Consider the following 19,290-nt stretch of genomic DNA (forward strand, 5'->3'; position numbering starts at 1 on the left):
GCAGTGTGTGTAGTGTGTGTATGGGGCAGCGTGTGTATGGGGCAGCGTGTGTATGGGGCAGTGTTTGTGGGGCAGTGTGTGTAGTGTGTGTATGGGGCAGTGTGTGTAGTGTGTGTATGGGGCAGTGTTTGTGGGGCAGTGTTTGTGGGGCAGTGTTTGTGGGGCAGTGTGTGTAGTGTGTGTATGGGGCAGTGTTTGTGGGGCAGTGTGTGTAGTGTGTGTATGGGGCAGTGTGTGTATGGGGGGTAAGGAGGGTAGGGAGGCTTTTTTATTTATTTATTTAATTAAACGTAATATATTCATGTCCCCCCCTCCCTCCTCTCCCCCTCTTACCTTTACTGGGAGGAGGGGGGACATTTCTTAGTCCCCCCTGGTGGTCCGGTGGGGATTCCCTGGTGGTCCGGTGGTGGTGAGATGAACTCTAGCCCAGTTACAGGGCTAGAGTTCACTCTCGCGAGATTTGGAGCGTTGCCGTGGTTACTGCGGCAACGCTCCAAATCTCGCGAGAGGAGGACCCGGAGGAGCTGCAGGTAAGAGCTCCCGGGTCTTCTCTCACTCCCTCCCCTGCCGGCTGTCCGCACAGTGCCTGCGGACCGGGGAGGGAGATCTCTGATCTCCCCTCCGGTCCGCAGGCACATTGCAGGGCTGGCACTTGGGCAATGCCAGCCCTGCATTAGCCGGCAGGCTCGCACACCCCTGGGCGGCCCGGTACCGTTTGATCCACGGACCGGTACCGGTCCGCGGCCCGGGGGTTGGGGAACACTGATTTAGGTCACCTATTGCAAACTGGTGAAAAGATGTCAAAGATATAAATTCAACATCCATACCACTCTATGTACATATATTAAAATACACGTAATCGAATATTTTATCGTTTTTTTCAAATACCAAGAAAATGTTATTTGCTTTGTGATGGTTAAAGGTACATAAAGCCACCTATACAAAGGTAGAGTTAAAATATAAATACCTTCAATATTGTATTTGAGTGCTTTCTTAACTCACTTTTAGAAATAATTAAAAATCCAAATCATCTTAAACTACACCCAACAGCCACTGAAAAATATATTTAAACAATTAATGTCAGATCTTGGTAAAAAAAAAAAAGTTTTTAGACAATTTGTGGGTGTTTCTGGTATCTTAAGCCACTAATAACTGCAGTTATTATAGTTACTCATTGTAACTTAGGGAATACGTTGTCTTCTCCCTAACAGGACAAATAAAGATGAATAACGTCATATTTTCAATTAGCAACGATTCTAAATATATTGAGAGATTATGAATAAAAGAGTATTTTTTAACATTTAATGAGAATATAATTTTACATACCATTGTGAACAAAGGTGGTAAATACTGTTTCAAATTATCCTTATATCTCTAAATCATATACAATGGTTTTATCTCTAAAACAAAACACTAGAAAGATTAACTATGTTACTATTTCATCTATCATTATTATACAAAGTATAACAAATGTAAAGATTTTTCCACAGATTTTATCTGTTAACAGGTTTAGCACAACAGCACCTGATGTCATTGAGATGTCTGTCACTGAGATGTTACAAAGATTCCAATACAGCAAAAAGAGGCGTTCTTGAGAATCCACTTCGATTGCTGTATCAACATAACATTTACTATAATGGAATCCATGTCACTTAAGACAATGTCTTGGAAATGCTGTCAATTAAGTTATTCCGTAAAATAATATTGGAGAGTATCCAATCTATACACATCATAAATGGTGTAAAAACAAAAGACAAAGACAAATACCAACACCATCACCACGGTGATAACAGATGATGCTGAATCAATATCTGCAACCAATTCTAGCAAAATATTTGGAAAGCTGGACTCTACAATCTATACTCTACAACAAATACCCAGGTATTCTAAAAATACAACCACCAGCACTTTAAAGACTTTGGATTACAAATACAATTACTACTTTTAACTTTGAATTACAATTCGTATCCGGATCCATCCAAGGATATCTTACTCTGGAACCTGGTGTACTTTTCAATTCTTTCCCAGACAAAAGCTTTGCTCATTTTAAAAGCTTTGCTCATGCTTAAACTCCTTTACTGTGTTAACCTCTACCACTTCAGCTGGAAGGCTATTCCATGCATCCACTACCCTCTCAGTAAAGTAATACTAACTGATATTATTTTTAAACCTTTGTCCCTCTAATTTAAGACTATGCCCTCTGGTTGTGGTAGTTTTTCTTCTTTTAAATATAGTCTCCTCTTTTACTGTGTTGATTCCCTTTATGTATTTAAATGTTTCTATCATATCCCCCCTGTCTCGTCTTTCCTCCAAGCTATACATGTTAAGATCCTTTAACCTTTCCTGGTAAGTTTTATCCTGCAATCCATGAACCAGTTTAGTAGCCCTTCTTTGAACTCTCTCTAAGGTATCAATATCCTTCTGGAGATACGGTCTCCAGTACTGCGTACAATACTCCAAGTGAGGTCTCACCAGTGTTCTGTACAATGGCATGAGCACTTCCCTCTTTCTACTGCTAATACCTCTCCCTATACAACCAAGCATTCTGCTAGCATTTCCTGCTGCTCTATTACATTGTCTGCCTACCTTTAAGTCCTCAGAAATAATCACCCCTAAATCCCTTTCCTCAGATGTTGAGGTTAGGACTCTATCAAATATTCTGTACTCTGCCCTTGGGTTTTTACGTCCAAGATGCATTATCTTGCACTTATCCACATTAAATGTCAGTTGCCACAACTCTGACCATTTTTCTAGTTTACCTAAATCATTTGCCATTTGGCTTATCCCTCCTGGAACATCAACCCTGTTACATATCTTAGTATCATCCGCAAAAAGACACACCTTACCATCAAGACCTTCTGCAATATCACTAATAAAAATATTAAAGAGAATGGGTCCAAGTACAGATCCCTGAGGTACCCCACTGGTGACAAGCCCAAGCTTCGAATATACTCCATTGACTACAACCCTCTGTTGCCTGTCACCCAGCCACTGCCTTACCCATTCAACAATATTGGAATCCAAATTTAAAGATTACAGTTTATTGATAAGCCTTCTATGTGCAACAGTGTCAACAGCCTTACTGAAATCTAGGTAAGCAATGTCTACTGCACCACCCTGATCTATAATTTTAGTTACCCAATCAAAAAAAATCAATAAGATTAGTTTGGCATGATCTCCCTGAAGTAAACCCATGTTGTCTCTGATCTTGAAATCCATGTGTTTTTAGATGTTCAACAATCCTATCCTTTAACATGGTTTCCATCACTTTCCCCACTACTGAAGTAAGGCTTACTGGTAATCAACCACCTTTACAGGAAAAGATCACACTACGGATATTTTACTGTTACAACAATGATCAAAGATGCTGGGAGCACAAACACCGGAAGACTGTAGGAGAACTTTGGTTCACTAAGGAAGAAATTGTCTACAATGCCCACAGTTTAATGGAGAGGGTGTTATGGGCAAATGCAAATATTACAAGTTTTAGAATGAAATGTTGTATTTCTTAAACTGTGTACTTTGTCTTTAAGAGATATTGCAAATTGACAAGGTGTTAGAAATGGAACATATTGTTTCTCATAGATGTTTCTTAAAGCAATAACCTCAGTGCATAATATGTTTGCGCCAATTTGTCCCAGACTAATTACAATAACAATAATGCATAAACAAACTTCAAGGCTATACTACGACTCTTTCAGTACACAATATACTGTGGTAACCCCAAGTTAATGGAACTTCCCCAAATCCGGGAATCTCCCACGACTGTGCACTTACGTCTTAGTATAAACAACAGATAAGCTATTCAGACTTTGGGAAGCCATCTTGTCCCAAGTTGATGGAAGTTCCCCACGTCCGGGAGTTTCCCCATGACGTGTGCACTTGCTTTTAGTTATGGCCTTGTATCTTTGCCAATTTAAGGGAGGTCCTACATTGAATTAAAGTAGACAAGTAACTTTTTCATTTATGAACTATGGTGATCCTAAAATGACGACACCTAAGGTATAAATAGGTGTACTTTTTAAATGTTAAGACACAGAGGAGAGACTTGGAGACAGACGCTGCTCCATCTTAAAATGACTGAGAGGCTGACATGATGACATGTTCAGAAAGGGTATGTTAACCTATTAATGATATTTGCAAGCATTTAATTTTATCTTATAAACTCTGCTATAACCTGTGCAGGAGGTTGTTCGAAAATTGCAGTGCTCTGTAGGAAAACAAGGATCAAGCCACTTTAATTTTGTATTGAGATAGACTAAATAAAGTGCTGGTACTGGATCAGATGGTATAGGAGGTGGAAACAGCTGGGGGAGAGCATTCTGCTCAGGTAGAATGGGAGATCCCCAGAAAAGCTATTAAACACAGGGATGGAAAGAGGATGGTGTGTCTAGATTCCAGTGATAGTCAGTTTAGCTCTTTAACATGTCACAATGGTGGATCATGTAATTACACCGTAGCACAAAGCGACAGAACGAGTTATACTATGTAGTAAGTTTATTAAGGTGGGTTTGTGGTGCCGGTGCACATACTACATCCCCATAATCAATGATTGACATTAGCATTTGCTGTACAATCTTTTCCTTTACTGTGGGCTTTGGGCAGGATGTGTTTCTGTACAAGGCACCACCTAGTTTTGTATGAAGTTTAGTTTAGTTTTCCTATGTGGAGGTCAAAAGATAGATTGAGGTTTAACATACCCAAGTATTTAAAGGATTAGACTGTGGTCAGTGTGTTATATGATGTTGTTTTGGTGCATAGATGGGAATTTTCTAATGTGTGTAATTCAGGTACTGTTCCAAAGAACATTGTGACAGGTGTTTCGGTCAATCCAATACATATGATCAAAACCAGGTTTGCGGATGATCACCAATGCCTGAGTTTTTGCAGTCAAATGTCATGGCCTAAAAAGGATTCAAGACGAAATGTCTTGAAGGACCTAGTGACTATAACCTTGGAAGAGTTTTAGTAGGATTTTGCACATGCAGTCACTAAGCAGTGGTCACTGAAACGGTTCGGAAGAACACCTGCTTCCTGGATTCTATCAGGAGAAGTGGAGAGCATCCAATCCAGAAAGTTATGGTTATGGCTTTTCATGCTTATGCAAGTCAGGGAGAAAATGAATTGTGTTAGCTGCAAAGTCTTAAACAGTCTTAAATAATATTTTTGGGATTCAGTCAATCAATATTAAAATCTCCAACAGTTGACTTTTTGGGTTTTGAGCTATGGTTAGACAATGTCAGAAAAGGAATGCACCTAGAGCTAGGTGGGTGGTAGATTCCAGCAACAATGATTGGTTTACTGCACAGGATCACAATTGTGCCAGAAGGGAAATCAAAGGTGGCATGAGAGCTATAGTTTTGTAAAGAGGTGAACTTTAACCCCTTAAGGACACATGACATGTGTGACATGTCATGATTCCCTTTTATTCCAGAAGTTTGGTCCTTAAGGGGTTAAGGACTTGCCAACATAAATTACAATCTGACTATTTTTGCTCTGTAATTTCTTTGCAATGCAATGGTAGAGGTAGGGTATTTTTAGCCACGTTTCAGAGAGTAGAATGATTTTAGGCTTGCAGTGCATCAATTTTGGGTAGCAAGCTGCAGATGTTACAGTGCACGAAGTAGAGGTCTTTTTTTTTTAGCAGGGAGGCTAGGAATGAAATCTGTTTCGGGACCAAAGTTAGACTCCACATCGTTTTCAAAGTCAAACAACATAAGTAATAGGAATTTTGACATAATCTTCATTTGGTAGTTGTCAGGATTACTCATTGATCCATCACGTAGAAATGTGTCTTACCGGGCCTTAGAATGGCTGGCCTTAACGTATCAAAGAATAGTCAGGATCTTGCGGAGGTCAGGAACACAGAATCAGACACAACGATAAGGGAAAACCAGAAGTCAGTGATACCAGAATACAGGGAAGTCAAACGAAGCCAAAGTCAATAACCATAAATAAACGCTTAGGAACACACTCTCGGACAACCCCTTAGGGAAACCACGACAGAGCAATGAGAGAAAGTAAGATTGAATTTTAAAAAGCCTTTTACGGTTTTAACTGCCCGAAATCGGCCTTTGACCCCAGATGCACCCGACGTCGTCATCAACATGAGCGGACGTGGGGCTATAATTTGGCGTGGATCCACCATGGCCGGCGTCCATCAACATGTTGCAGGAGGCAGTTATACAGACGTACGGACGCTGGGTGCAAACACCGCAAGGTGAGGAGGAATATGTTACAGTAGTATTGCAATTGTGAAGTTTTATAATTTTGAGGGATGGAGGTAGGATGGCTTGATTTTAACACTCTTCACCAGCACTCAGCCCATAAATTAGAGCAACAGAGCAGGCCAGGATGTATAAGAACTTGGTTTTCTGTTTGTGGTGAGTGGTGCTTAAGGGGGCAGTGGTAGGAACAAGACTGGAGCATGAAAAGGGTTACAAAGAATATGAATATGGTCAAATGTGGAGTCATGTTAGGGGTAAGTACAGAAGAGGTGGAGATGAAAACAAACAAAAACAATGATTAATTAAAAATAGTGCATATATGGTGAGGGATGTCAGGATTACTAGTTGATAAAGCATGCAGAACTGTATCACACCTAGCACTAAAGGTAACGTCTTACCGGACCTTAGAATGGCCGGACGTAACGTACCAGAGAATAGTCAGAATACTTGCCAGGTCACAAACTAGACACAACGATGAGGGAAAGCCAAAAGTCAAAGATACCAGAATACAGGGAAGTGAAACGAAGCCAAAGTCAATAACCAGAAATAAACGCTCAGGAACACACTCTCGGACAACCCCTAAGGGAAACCACGACAGGGCAATGAAGAAAGGCAAGAAGGAGTTTAACTCTTTAAGGACACATGACATGTATGACATGTCATGATTCCCTTTTATTCCAGAAGTTTGGTCCTTATGGGGTTAAATAAGTCTCCTCTAAATCCGATTGGCCGTACCCGGCCTATGACCTCAGAACGTGCGTGCGTGTCCTTTGCGTGACGGCACACGCATGTGTGTAGGCGGCGTGGGGCTACAAATTGGTATGGATCCGCAGTGGCCGGCATCTTTCAGCATGTCGCAGGAGCCAGATACAACGGCACAGAGCCGCTGACCAGCATCTCCACCAATGCCACCTCACCAATATCCTCACAGACACCACACGGTGAGGTCGAACATGTGACAAGGGAGTAGTACTTACACTACACACGGCTAGGTATAGAAAACAAACCTAAGTGCAGCATGCATCCCTTCCGTTGTATGCTCCTTGGTGACTTAAATAAATAGGGATTCCACTCTGCCATGAGATAGAAAATTGGGTTAATTGCCTCCAATAAAGTTTGACACATGAGATAAGAGGGATTGCACAACTAGCAGACTGTCTGATGAATCAAGTTTGTCAGATTAAAGGTAAAATACATGGAATGATGATGCATTGTAAGTGTACCTAGTAAATGGGGTGCAGGGGCGAGACAGACAGTGTCGCAGGGGTAATCTGGAATCAGAGCTAGAGATTACCTAGGAAATGGGGTGCAGGGGTGAGACAGGCAGTATTAGAAAGGTCTATCTAATAAAGTCCATTAAATGGACACGCCACTGCCCATATACAAAATAAATAAACATCACTGTTTATTACCCCCAATGAAAATATACATACATTTAATTATGCATGTTTTTCATCGGGAAGGGGTTTAATTAAAAACAGCTTGCAAAAGGTGCAGTTATCTTGTCTGCAGCCTTTGTACATCCTCCACGTCTATCTCAGCACAGGCTTTCTGTGGCTGTTCATCACACACTTTCTGTGGCTGTCCATCACAGACCTCCCATTGCAGCTCAATGAAAACTCTTTGCAAGGCATGTGCTCTGAGTAATTGCATGTATCTTGAGGTTAGCTCCACTGAGCTAAACAAACCAGGCAAGTACAGGATCAGTTATCTGCTTGAAAGCCAGGGGGGGGGGTGTAACCAAGTTATTTTATAAATGGGACAATCTCTATTGAAATTCGCACGTTTTGTTAAATATAAATAAAGCGTGCACACAATGCATGCAAAACTTTTCAGAAAGCTAAAGTGCTTTAGGAGTATCAATTTAAGTGTTATCTCCATTCTATCCCAAATAACTGACTGTCTTATTACCTATCATAGGTTCAATCACAAGAGGAAAACTTTACCTGTAGATCTTGTATCTGGTAGAATAACCCTGCCGATGCCGCTCCACAAAGGACAGGTAATTCCGTGAGTGATGGAATGGACCTCGATCCGAAATGAGCCAGTCAAACTCTTTAGAGGCATGTTGCTGAAGTTGAATTGATTCCTGGAGTGTGACCTGCTCCCAAATAAATAGGAAGGAAAGTAACTCGAATAGACACCAGTTCATGCTTCTCCCTCTGCCTCTGCCCTCTCATTCTTGCTCCATTTTCTGGAGTCCTATTTAACAGAAAAATACAGTTACAGAGTGGATTTGACTTAAATCAAGTAAATTTAAATCATGATTTGTTAAATGTAAAGACTCAGTCTTGCTCGTTGGTAGACTTTTAATATCTGCAACCAGATAAAGATTTCATATTTACAATAATAACTTTTCAGATTATTTTAACAGCTATATCAGAACTTTATATATATAAATATACACACACACACACACACACACAATTACAAATATGTTTCTTATGACAAATCAATAAGTGCTCACTTTACAACACCTTTAAGTCTCTAATATAAATGGGGGACTTAAAATTTCAACTATCTCGCTAGATTAGTGATCTTCACAGTTACAAGAGTCACATCATATATAAAGGTTAATCACAGATATATGGTCCCCAAGCAACACTAGGGAACTACGGCTACTTATATATTGTTAAAGGGACACTCCAGGCACCCAGACCACTTCTGCCCATTGGAGTGGTCTGGGTGCCAACTCCCACTACGCTTAACCCTGCAACTGTAATTATTGACGTTTTTTTCTAAACTGCAATAATTACATTGCAGGGTTAACTCCACCTCTAGTGGTGGTCTACTAGACAGCCACTAGAGGGCACTTCCTGATTCATAGCAAAGATTTTCTTTGCTAGAGTGTCGCTGGACGTTCTCACGCTGTGTGAGGACATCCAGCGTCGCTCAATTCCCCATCTTTTCCAATCTTTTTCAATGCTTTCCTATGGGAAGACCTAATGCGCGGTCGCAGCTTTGCCGCGCATGTGCATTAGGTTTCCTCAGCCGGCGGGCGGGATCAGTCTCACCCACCGGCTGACGTGATTACTGGCTCTGGCATCAGTACGCGGCGCGCGAGGGAGCTGAAGAGGAAGCACTCAGCCAGGGAGAGTGCTCCCTCGTGCGCCCGCCAGCCGGGTGACAGCAGGGCCAGCCTCGGGGGGCCCTGAGGTGGCTGGCTGGCTCCTGGGCCCCCCAGGAGAAGAGGCTGGCCCAGTGACATACATACCGCAGGACCAGCCAGCCGGGTGACAGCAGGGCCAGCAGCACCACTGGACCCCAGGGACTCAACTCAGCTCTCCCACGGGTAAGGAGGCTGGGGGGATTAAATAAAAAAAAAAAGTGCATGTGTGTGTTAGTGTGTGTGTGAGTGTGTGAGTGTGTGAGCGTGTGTGTGTGTTAGTGTTAGAGTGTGTGTAAGTGTGTGTGTGTGTGTGAGTGTGTATGAGCTTTCCTATGGATGTTCAGCATCTTCTCACTGTGATTTTCACAGTGAGAATCACAGAAAATCCTCTAGCGGCTGTCAATGAGACAGCCACTAGAGGCTGGATTAACCCTCAGTGAAACATAGCAGTTTCTCTGAAACTGCTATGTTTTCAGCTGCAGGGTTAAAACTAGAGAGACCTGGCACCCAGACCAGTTCATTGAGCTGATGTGATCTGGGTGTCTGTAGTGGTCCTTTAAGTGTATGTGTTTATGCATGCACTGGCGTACATGTGTACATGTGTTGCGGCCTCAGCGTGCGTGGGGGGGGCCCACGGATCAGTTTTTGCACCGGGGCCCCATGGGTTGTGTGTACGCCACTGGTTGTGTGTACGCCACTGGTTGTGTGTACGCCACTGGTTGTGTGTACGCCACTATCATTATGATTTAAATGTTCTAAAAACAAGATAAGATAACTTTCTGGCCCATTCCAGATAAAAAATAAATCATCAATATAGCGAAAATAGCAGACCGGGTTTGTCCGCCAGCTATGATCGCCCCATACAGCGTCTGCCTCCCAGTCAGCCATAAATAAGTTAGCATAGCTGGGGGCGTACCTCTTTTATGAAGATAAGAAGAATCTAAAAACCAGAAGAAATTATTAGTTAAATAATCATAATGCCCTCTATAATAAAATTAATTTGGGATTCTGAAATATTATTCTCTTCTCTTAATATTCTGTTGACTGCTTCACATCCCTTTTGATGTGGTATAATAGTATAGAGCGACTGTACATCACAAGTCACAAGAATATAATTTGGATGCCAGATAAAATCATTTAAGAATAGGAGAAGGGACATGGAATCCTTTAGGTAAGATTTAATTTATTTTACAGATGGTTGAAGTAAAATATCAATATACTCTGCCAAATTTGATAAAATAGAGTTTATACCTGAGAGGATTGGGCGACCAGGAGGGCAGGATTAATTTTTGTGTATTTTAGGTAAAAAAAATAATTACTGGAATTTTTGGATATAATTTATTTAAATAGTTGTACTCTTGTTTATTAAGGATATTGAGATTACTTCCTTTTAGTAAGTCATTACTAGGATCTGAAGACAATTTTTCATGTATGTTAGTGTCATTTAATTGTCTCAGAACTTCATCCAAATACATTTGTTTAGAAAGTATCACCAAACCACCTCCCTTATCTGCTGGTTTTATGACAATGTCCTAGTCTGCTTGTAGTTCTTTTAGGGCAATTCTTTCTTGATGGTTAAGATTAAGTTTTCTATTTATTTTTCTTAATATTGTTAAAATCTTTTAAAACAAGCTTTTCAAATACTGCTAGTGGACCGGATTTAAAATTAGAAGGATAAAATGTTGATTGTGCTTTAAGATTTGTGTTAATAATTTTTGGGTTTGTGGTTAAATTAGAGTGTGTGGGTGTAGTTTATTGGGTCTTATGGGAGGGTGTGGTTTCTTTTTCATTAAAAAATCTCTTTAAAGTGGCTTTTCTTACAAATCTGTTAATGTCCAGAAATGCTTGGAATGGTTTGAACGAGTTAGTTGGTGCAAATTTTAATCCCTTACTTAACACAGCTATTTGGGTAGATGTGAGTGTCTTAAGAAAAATTAAAAATACCAAGTTCTTTTTCAGTTTTAGTGTTTTTTAATCTGCTAGCCTTTCTCTTTTGCGGTCTTCTTCCACCTCTCCCTCCTTTAATGTTAGGCTCCTTTTTCTTGCTCTTGGTTGGTGGAAGGATTTGGGGATTTGAGGGTTGGTGTTTGTTCTGATTTCTAAAAAAAATTCTTCTATGTCTCCCTCTGAGTCCATAGATAGAAGTTGGTACCTATTTGGATGAGTATAAGAAATAGGAGATCGTGGTTGATCTGTGCGGTCATACTATTTGTGTGAATATCTTGACCTTTGTGGTCTTGGGGAAAAATCTTTATATGTTTTATAGTTAGTGTGTGTGTCATTTTTGTAAGTATGTGGGGTAATTGTGATCATAACGTTTATTGTGGTGATGATAATTAGGTGAGTTAGTGAATTTTCTGGTGTGGGCATAGTGAGAAGGTCTGAGATATCTACTTGATGGAAGTGGTTTATGTATTTTCTCTGTTTGACCGTAGTCAAAGTTATTGTGAGTGTGAAACTTCTGGGGATAATTTGATATATATTTTGATTCTTTTGTGTGGTGTTTAAGTGAGGGATCGAATCTTTGAGAGTGAGTGAAGTGTTTAGATTGATAGTATGGTGGGGGACTTTTATTGTTGTGATCTGGTAGAGTTGAATTGTATTTCTTATTTTGGTGGTATGTCCTGATTTGATTATTTGCGTAACCATGTTTGTCTCGAACATGTTTTTTTTACCTTTATATGTTTTGTGTCCATTTCAATTTTTTATTTTGGATAAGGATCAATTTTGTTTAAACACTGGCGAGGTTATGAATGGTGCAAGTTGTTCTTTAAGGTCATTAATTTCTTTGTCTAAGATGGATAATTTTTTGCTTTTTTTTTTTTTTAAATTAATGTATCCATCAGGCCAAAAGTACAAGTTTCTAGTTTGCTGAACCACTCATTCATAAATTCATCATCTTCTTGATCTGAAGAAGGAAGTTTAAACAATCTTAAACCTCTGGGGGTAATTCCTTCATCAATATATTTTTTAAAAGTTGTGATTTTAATTTAATTCTGTGTGATAAGGCTTTTTCTAATTTTATAAAAAGCTCCTGTTGACTAAAAATGGGTGGTCTAGGACAGATTGGACTGTGCTCACTTTTGTCAAAAACATAATTTATATTGATAGTGTAGTTGTTTCTATAATCAAAAATAGACATAACTGCTGTGATCGGAAAGCTGCTAAAACCAGAGGGAAATAAATGTTAATAATAAAGAAAAAAGAGGGATGGAACAGTGCTATCCAAACTGATCACAACGGGGAGGGGGGGGGCTGCACACCTGAAAGGAAGGGTAACCCTCAAAACCCTTCAAAGGACTGAAAAACAGGAAACAACAATTACAGGGTGCGCCAAGAACAAAGTAAATAAATAAAATGTATAATAGGAGAAAAAATACCAGGGAAACAGGAAAAATTAAAGTCTCTAATTCACAGGTATATTCTTCAGAAATTCCCTTTTTAAGACTAACGGGGAAAGCACATTTCATGGTTTTATTAACATGCTGCACTGATGGATCAAAGTTACCACCAATGCTAATATTGAAAAGGAAATCAATCCCGAAATAAACTTTGCTAAGAGTGGTTTATGTGAATGCAAAAGAATGGATGGATAGAATGCAAACCTGGCTTGAAAAAGTTTGGTCTAGATGTCCTTTTTAGTGAGAAGGCTTTTAAAATTAGGGGCACCGCTAAAGATAATATTTGGTTTTGCGGGGATGATATCCTTCAAGACGTTATCTTTAAGTAGAATGTGACAATGTTTTTGAATGGTAAAACCTTCTTTGCTTGTTTGCAATTCCTTCAGAGCTCACAAGACAGAGACCATAAAGAATAAAGTTATCAAGATGAAGACTCAGTTAGCTGTTATACTGGGAGTCTTACCAAGTCAATTGCAACATCTTGATGTTAAAATTAATAAACTGTTTCATGCAAGAAGATTCAGAAGGAAGGTTTTCCAGTGACTGACTGGAAGACGGAAAAGACCAAGCACTCCTGAGGTGGGAGAATGGGTGAAAAATTAATGTGAAAAAGTGAGAAGTGATGTAGTAGTAAGTTATATTAAAGGCATTCATAATGTGGCATAAGTCAGCTGCATAGCCGGTGGAGGGGGGTTGACGGGTGTCCGCCCCGGGCGGTTCTTATTTGGGGACGGTAAGCTCCAGCCAGAAAATGTTTTCCTCTCTTCTGTGTGAGACCTGGCATCAATCCTGCTCTGCTTGCCAGGTCTCTTCCATGCAGTGAAGTGAGTGAGGGGAAGAGGCAGGGCCAGAGAAATGGGAAGTGAAAACACTTTCTGTGCTGTCCTGTTGAGTGCTGGCAGAGTGAAGATGAAAAGCAGCCTGGCAGATACACCAGGTTTGCTCTCTCCCTACACAGCGCCCCTCTTTGCACCCTGACAGTCCCACTCCCGCCTCTGCACCTTTACAGATCCCCTACTACCGTGCACAAATCCCCTCTGTCCCTTCATAGATTCTCTTCCTCCATGCACAGCCCCCTCCCTTCACAGATCTGCTCTCTCCCTCCACAGTCCCCCTCCCTCCCGGCATCCTCATAGACCACCTCCATCCCTTTACAGACCCTCTCCCTGCAATGTTAATACAATGTTAAACAAAAATCTGAACATCAGTCAAGCCATAAGACTTGCTTTTCCCACAGAAATCTGGCTTTGCATCTTTTCCTGAGTTGTGTTTCAAAGCTGTTGTATACAGCAAACAGACTCAAAGTAATCCATGTTTAAAAACAGAATATTCAAGGTATAATCTTTCAATGTAGGGTAATAACTGCTTGATCCAAGGAGAAATCTGACTGCCATTCTGGGGTCAAGAAGGATTTTTTTTCCTAGCTTGTTGCAAAATTGGAAGTGCTTCAAACTGGGTTTTTTTGCCTTCTTTTGGATCAACAGCAAAAAACAAATGTGAGGAAGGCTGAACTTGATGGACGCAAGTCTCTTTTCAGCTATGTAACTATGTAACTATGTAAAATGAAATGAGGCAAAAACGTGATTCTTTGTTAAACAAATTTGCATATGCCCACCCAGTACCCTTTGTAGTAGTAACATCACTGCAGATTTGTGATATATGTGGGAAAAGCAAGTCTTATGGCTTGGCTGGTGTGCAGATTTTTGTTTAACATTGTATTAACTATCCACAGACTTCAGGTGGAAGGGGTTTTCAATCACAATGTTTCCCTGCCATAACCTATTGGGTTTTTGAGAGATATGGATATATATATATATATATATATATATATATATATATATATATATATATATATATATACCGTATATACTCGAGTATAAGCCAACCCGAATATAAGCCGAGGCCCCTAATTTTACCCCCCAACAATGGGAAAACTTATTGACTCGAGTATAAGACTAGGGTGGGAAATGCAGCAGCTACTGGTAAATTTCTAAATAAAATTAGATCCTAAAAAAAATATATTAATTGAATATTTATTTACAGTGTGTGTATAATGAATGCAGTGTGTGTATGAATGCAGTGTGTGTATGAGTGCAGCGTGTGTATATGAATGCAGTGTGTGTATGAGTGCAGTCAGTGTGTGTATGAATGCAGTGTGTGTGTATGAGTGCAGTGTGTGTGTATGTGTATGTGTGCAGTGTGTGTGTGTGTGTGTGTGTGTGTGTGTATGAGTGCAGTGTGTGTGTATGAGTGCAGTGTGTGTGTGTATGAATGCAGTGTGTGTGTATGAATGCAGTGTGTGTGTATGAGTGCAGTGTGTTTGTGTATGAATGCAGTGTGTGTGTGTGTATGAATGCAGTGTGTGTGTATGAATGCAGTGCGTGTGTATGAATGCAGTGCATGTGTATGAATGCAGTGTGTGTGTATGAATGCAGTGTGTGTGTGTATGAATGCAGTGTGTGTGTGTATGAATGCAGTGCGTGTGTATGAATGCAGTGTGTGTGTATGAATGCAGTGTGTGTGTGTGTATGAATGCAGTGTGTGTGTGTATGAATGCAGTGTGTGTGTATGAATGCAGTGTGTGTGAGTGCAGTGTGTGTATGAGTGCAGTGTGTGTATGAGTGCAGTGTGTGTGTATGTGTGCAGTGTGTGTGTGTATGTGTATGAGTGCAGTGTGTGTGTGTATGTATGCAGTGTGTGTGTGTGTGTGTGTGTGTGTTGCAGTGGTAGGGGTGGGCAATTTTATTATTTTATTTATTATTTTTTTTTTATTATTTTAATATTTTTTTTTCATTATTATTTATTCTTCTTATTTTTTATTTAATTATTATTATTTCATTTATTTTTTCGCCCCCCCCCCCTCCCTGCTTGCTAGCTGGCCAGGGAGGGGGGCTCTTACTCCCTGGTGGTCCAGTGTCATTGGTAGTTCAGTGGGGGGAGAGGGGGGCTGCAGAGAGCGTTACTTACCTTTCCTGCAGCTCCTGTCAGCTCTCTCCTCCTCCGCGCCGTCCGGTCAACTCTTCTGTCAGCTCCCACTGTAAGTCTCGCGAGAGCCGCGGCTCTCGTGAGACTTACACTGGGAGCTGACCGAGGTGCTGAACGGATGGCGCGGAGGAGGAGGGAGCTGACAGGAGCTGCAGGAAAGGTAAGTAACGCTCTCTGCAGCCCCCACAGCCCCAGTCTGTATTATGGCAATGCAAATTGCCATAATACAGACTATTGACTCGAGTATAAGCCGAGTTGGGGTTTTTCAGCACAAAAAATGTGCTGAAAAACTCGGCTTATGCTCGAGTATATACGGTATATATATATATATATATATATATATATATATATATATATATATATATATATACACAAAGCAAAATGATTTTCTTTGCACCAAAACATTGATCTGTTGATTTGTTCTATGGAATAAAGGAAACTTTATACGGAAGACCGTGAGTGCAGCCTATATGTTCATTTGTTTTGTATATATATATATATATATATATATATATATATATATATATATATATATATATATATATAGATAGATAGATAGATAGATAGATAGATATAAAGGAAGTAACCTTGGCACTCACCCAATTCAAATGACAAAACATTTTTTTTGCCTGGGTGCAAAACTCAGCGTTTGTATATAAAGTAAAAATAGATGATAGGTGCACTCACAGGTCTTGTTCCAAAGCTTCTTTTATTAACTTGTGCCAATTACATGTGCAAAATTAAGTAATCTCTGATCGACGTTTCGACCCCTATAGGGTTTTTTTTTTCAAGATCAATAATACAGTGTAAGTGATGAGTATATATAAGAAAATAACGGTGATAACTTACCAAATCAGTGTGTGAGATCTGCTAGCCGTCCGAAACCCAGAAGTGCACTGGCAGGACCACGTGACAAATGTGATGACGTGTGAATTGAGCTGCGTTGCTAAGCAATGTGTATACAATCAACGTGCGTTCTTCCCAGTGTTGTGTGCTATACGAAAATACTGAAATAGAGCGTGTTATAGATTAAACACCATGTGAAATAGTGTGTTGTGTGGTAAAATAGAGTGAAAGTACTGTATATGGAGCATAGTATTCATAGTACAAAGATGATGTTATACACAACCATATCAGAGTTCACAATATTTAGATGTGGTGAAAACGAAAGTGAACATAAGTGAGTGGGTGAACATATATGCAAGTGAGAACAAACACAGAGTGAAAAAAAGTTACATCTAAATATGAACTCCTGCAAAAACAGTGTGTTTAGTAGTATATTTTTTTCAAGACCGTCCAGTATGGAGGTTTTTTTTCTCCAGAGCAGGTGCCCTGGCAGATACAGCAGAAACATTGAGCATATCAGACGATCAAGCACAAGCGGTACTCTGGCCCCGCACGACAAATGAGTTATCCCACACTAATACTGCCAAAGACCTATGCAACGACTTGATGAAACTTAGAAGACATGAGGTGGATTTGGACATCCATGGCATTTTTTATCTCTGACTATTATAGAGCCAAAAGGATGCACAGGGTGTTCAGAGTAGGAATGCACCAACTATAGGAAGACAGAACCCAGAGTTCTGCAAGAAGTGGATGAACATAGGAAACAAATGTTCCTTAGACTGGACGGTAATAGTGGTTGAGGAAGTTGGTAAGGAATTGTTTATAGTGAAACACTCCATTCAAGAGTTTGAAATTACTAACACATTATCTCTACAATCAGCTGCAGCAACGACCCAAATGTTAAAGCTACAGGATGATATTAATAAATATAAGAACGAATTAATTTGCTTCAAAAAGCAAAAACTAGCCAAAGTCAACCACGACTACCAGTATCACCAGGTGTATAGATGGCTCAGTGGTACACAGCCTTCGAATCGAGAACCTCCGCTCAGTGGTGCACAGCCTTCGAATCGAGAATCATCTTTCCAAACTGTCGACATTTGTTCTGGCGAATAGGCTTCAGATGCTGAAACCAGAGAGGACAAATCACGCACCGGATCGGCACCTTTTTTAGAGGTGGACACATATCCATAAGAATCTCCAGGTACGTCTCAAATGGACACCAGAGGCGCAAGAAGAATGCAAGCCCCCGCAGAGGGTAAAAGGGAAGGAAGAAATACAAACTACAAGGGCAAACCACCACTATGGAAGAGGTAACTAATGTTTTTAACCTCTCCCACAAAGTACTAACAAAGATCATTACTCTGTATTGTCCAAAGGACTAACTTTTGTACCAGTGACCAAGCCTGACCCTTTCAAGATGGACAATGAGTTGTACAAGTTACAACATATCCTCAACAACAATGAATATCGAAAAGAGGACAAAGTGACTACACAAAAAAAAAAAAACATTCACATTGAAGCATAAAACCGAGATTAAAACATCCAATAACTCCATTAAAAGGGGGTGGCATTGTCATCGTGGCGTATCAACAATACAAATCGGAAATTATGCGACAATTATCGGACACTACCACATACCAGCGACTGACATACGATCCGGTCAGCAAGTTCCAAAAGATTATAATGAATCACATTACGTTTGGTGTAATGGGGTATCTTGACACCAAAATTTCCAAATTCCTATTTGTGGAATATCCAAAACACCCGGTATTATCTACCATCCCTAAGATTCATAAGGATATCAATAACCCTCCGGGGAGGCCAATCTCTCCAGAGAGAGTCTATTGGAACCCATCGCGAGTTATGTGGTCTTTCATATCAAAGAAACTGTAATGGAATTGCCTACATGTATTCGCGACACCAAAGACATACTGAATAAAATTAATTCCATATCCTTGAAAGACAAGAACATAATATTGGCCACTTTGGACGTACAAAGTTTATATACCATCATACCCCATACGGAGGGTATAGAAGCCCTCAGGGATATACTCCAGTCCTCTGACAAATATCATGGACCTCCAATTGAATACCTTTTGGAGTTTCTCCGCATTGCACTCACATGCAACTATTTTAAGCTTGAGGAATTATTTTATTTACAATTATCTGGGAGGGCGATGGGGGCGGCCATGGCACCCTCATACGCGAATGCCTACATGTTTCAGTTCGAGAACCAACACATCTTAAATCAAACATCCAAAAACATTGTTGCATATTATTGATTTGTCGACGACGTGTTTATAATATGGCATGGTTCATCCAGTGAATTGGAAGAAATGGGAGACAATATTAATAAACTTCCACTACCGGCCAAACTCACATTGACGTACAGCGATAAGGAGATACCATTCCTAGATGCAACTTTCTACAGAGACGGCAACCAACTGGGATACACTTTTCATCAAAAGAAAATGGATAGAAATACCTTACTTTCAGCTACTAGCCATCCCCAACGACTAAAAGACTTGTTGCCTATATCCCAATATACGTTATACGTGTGTTACGTTATAACAGTGATTCTAAAAATAGAGACATCCAATTAAATGAGATGACCAACAGATTTCAGGAAAGGGGATACAACGTGGAGATTCTTGAAGAAGCTAAAACCCAGGCGATTGAGAAATGGACACAAGAGAACAATGGAGTACAGCACAAT

The 19,290-nt window shown here is 40.2% G+C and overlaps 1 protein-coding gene across 2 annotated transcripts in view; it reads right to left on the bottom strand.

The window, feature by feature from the left end:
- The window catches only part of BRINP1 (BMP/retinoic acid inducible neural specific 1), a 754,539-nt gene that overhangs the window by 703,934 nt on the left and 31,315 nt on the right, over nucleotides 1-19,290 (bottom strand). Inside the window, exons 2-3 of one of the 2 annotated variants that reach the window (XM_063432378.1) lie at nucleotides 16,572-16,729; nucleotides 8,174-8,429 (exon numbers count right to left, since the gene is read on the bottom strand). In XM_063432378.1, coding sequence (XP_063288448.1) covers nucleotides 8,174-8,379 — 206 coding nt within the window. In that variant the 5' untranslated portion in view covers nucleotides 8,380-8,429; nucleotides 16,572-16,729. The remainder of the gene's footprint in view (nucleotides 1-8,173; nucleotides 8,430-16,571; nucleotides 16,730-19,290) is intronic. The other variant, XM_063432377.1, reaches the window with a different exon arrangement.

Source organism: Pelobates fuscus, chromosome 9 (genome assembly GCF_036172605.1).
Source record: "Pelobates fuscus isolate aPelFus1 chromosome 9, aPelFus1.pri, whole genome shotgun sequence".
NCBI classification, from domain to species: domain Eukaryota; kingdom Metazoa; phylum Chordata; class Amphibia; order Anura; family Pelobatidae; genus Pelobates; species Pelobates fuscus.